This window comes from Etheostoma cragini, chromosome 19, assembly GCF_013103735.1.
Source record: "Etheostoma cragini isolate CJK2018 chromosome 19, CSU_Ecrag_1.0, whole genome shotgun sequence".
Taxonomy (NCBI): Eukaryota; Metazoa; Chordata; class Actinopteri; order Perciformes; family Percidae; genus Etheostoma; species Etheostoma cragini.
This window is the reverse complement of record NC_048425.1, coordinates 1,417,274-1,419,195: the sequence shown is the minus strand read 5'-3', so window position 1 is coordinate 1,419,195 and position 1,922 is coordinate 1,417,274. Positions and strand designations below refer to the sequence as shown.

The window sequence follows — 1,922 nt, the reverse complement described above, 5'->3', positions numbered from 1 at the left end:
AGGACAACATGAAGACAACATGAGGACAATATGAAGACAACATGAGGACAACATGAAGACAACATGAGGACAACATGAGGACAATATGAGGACAATATGAGGGTTAAATTGTGACTGTGGGCATGAGTGAGTGGTACCTTGGCGGGGAGGCTGATGGCGTCCCAGTCCGGAGAAGGGAACTCCAGTTTCCCTCTGAGGATCTGATCAAACAACTCCTCCTGGACGTTATTCTCACTGAGGAAGAGGAAGAGGAAGGACAAGTTTTAAATAAACGGGACAAAAATTACAACACGTGTGTCAGTTAACAGCATTCGACAAACATATTTAATATAATACACCTTGATTACCTTCTAAATGGAGGGAATCCACACAGAAGTATGTAGGTGATCACTCCCGCCGCCCAGATATCCACCTTCAGACCATAGCTACACACACACACACACACACACACACACACACACACACACACACACACTTTAATATACGTGTCTGTTAACAGGTGGTTTTACCAACTAATCCTCGGAAACTGAAGCCTACTCCACACATAGGCAGTTTTTTTTTTTTTTAAGTAGCCTTTTCTTTGTTTTGGACTTTCCTCCACACACACACACACACACACACACTGTGTGTTTTAGGTCCCTGTAAACCGAGCTTTTTGGATGAAATGGCGTTTGTGTGTAAACGTATAGACAAGGAAAACCTGCCCCTGGCTGCCCCTGGGGTGCGTCTAGATCTCTAGTCTAGCTGTTTGCAGGATTCCAATAACAATTTCTATATTTCTATATCAGGGTTCTGATTGGCTAATGTCTTTTCTTTGTGAGTCTGGGTGTTTATGTCGCCCCCTGGTGGCTTTGCGTGCTCTTGACAGCTTCTGACTGCGCTTCAGTTGTCTTTTCACGTGGACAGAGATGTGTCATAACGGTGTGTTTGTGGACAGGATTTTATTTTGAAGAATGAACTAACAAAGGAAAAAAGACGTTTAAAAAAAATTAAAAAAATGCCCGTCCTACCCGGTCTCGGCGATGATCTCCGGGGCGACGTAGGTCGGCGTGCCACAGACGGTGTACAGCGGTCCCTCCACCACCGTCGCCAGACCGAAGTCCCCCAGCTTCAGGGACTTAGTGCCGTCGGGATACTCACACACCTGCAACACACACGAGCTGACACCTCAAATACACACAGTACTGATACAACAATAAAATGAATACGCTTATTTAACCCTCATGTTGTCCTCATGTTGTCCTATATCAATGTTCTTTTTAATTCCCCAAAATAACATGATTGATTCCACCCAACGCTCTTTGCCAAGTACAAATCTCTACTTTCATTAATTTTGGGGCGTCTTATTCAATTTTATAGCATTATAAAACAAATGGAAGTGTTTTTGAAATAGTATTGAGTAAAAGTTGACATATTCCAGTCTGTGATTATCATCAACATCCATTCCTTTCATTTTAGTCTCAATAATTCCTAATTTCTGCTTTTCTAACTCAAACATTAGGTATACTTTCCTATAAATAAGATTTGTTGACTATAAATTCCAAATATAACTCTAAAGATAATAAGTAAGTGTTACGTAGTGTTGAAAATGTTAAAGTGACAAACTTTGTAAAAAAGCATAGCAAAAAAGGGACGGAAATTTAAAAACATTGATAAAAAGAAACAAGTGTTTCATTTTGACAGGAAGACAACACGAGGGTTAAAAAAAAGTCAAACTATTCCTTAACCCTTTCGAGACCTTCTCGTGTCCCTCGGGTTAAACTGACCCGGGACTTATTTGGGGTTTTAAAAACAATTCTGAAATAACATTTTACTTCATTATCTATTAACAAATATCATCTTTTTCTCAATTTCCAACAGCTGAGATAACATCTATGTTTAGGGAATGCATCAGTCTCTACTAGCACACTATTAAACATGGA

General features: G+C 40.2%; 1 protein-coding gene across 1 annotated transcript in view; it reads right to left on the bottom strand.

Annotated features, from left to right (window-relative positions):
- LOC117935194 (serine/threonine-protein kinase DCLK2-like) overlaps positions 1-1,922 on the bottom strand; it is a 13,792-nt gene that overhangs the window by 1,272 nt on the left and 10,598 nt on the right. The window contains exons 6-8 of the mRNA XM_034857332.1: positions 1,011-1,144; positions 348-425; positions 138-234 (exon numbers count right to left, since the gene is read on the bottom strand). Coding sequence (XP_034713223.1) covers positions 138-234; positions 348-425; positions 1,011-1,144 — 309 coding nt within the window. The remainder of the gene's footprint in view (positions 1-137; positions 235-347; positions 426-1,010; positions 1,145-1,922) is intronic.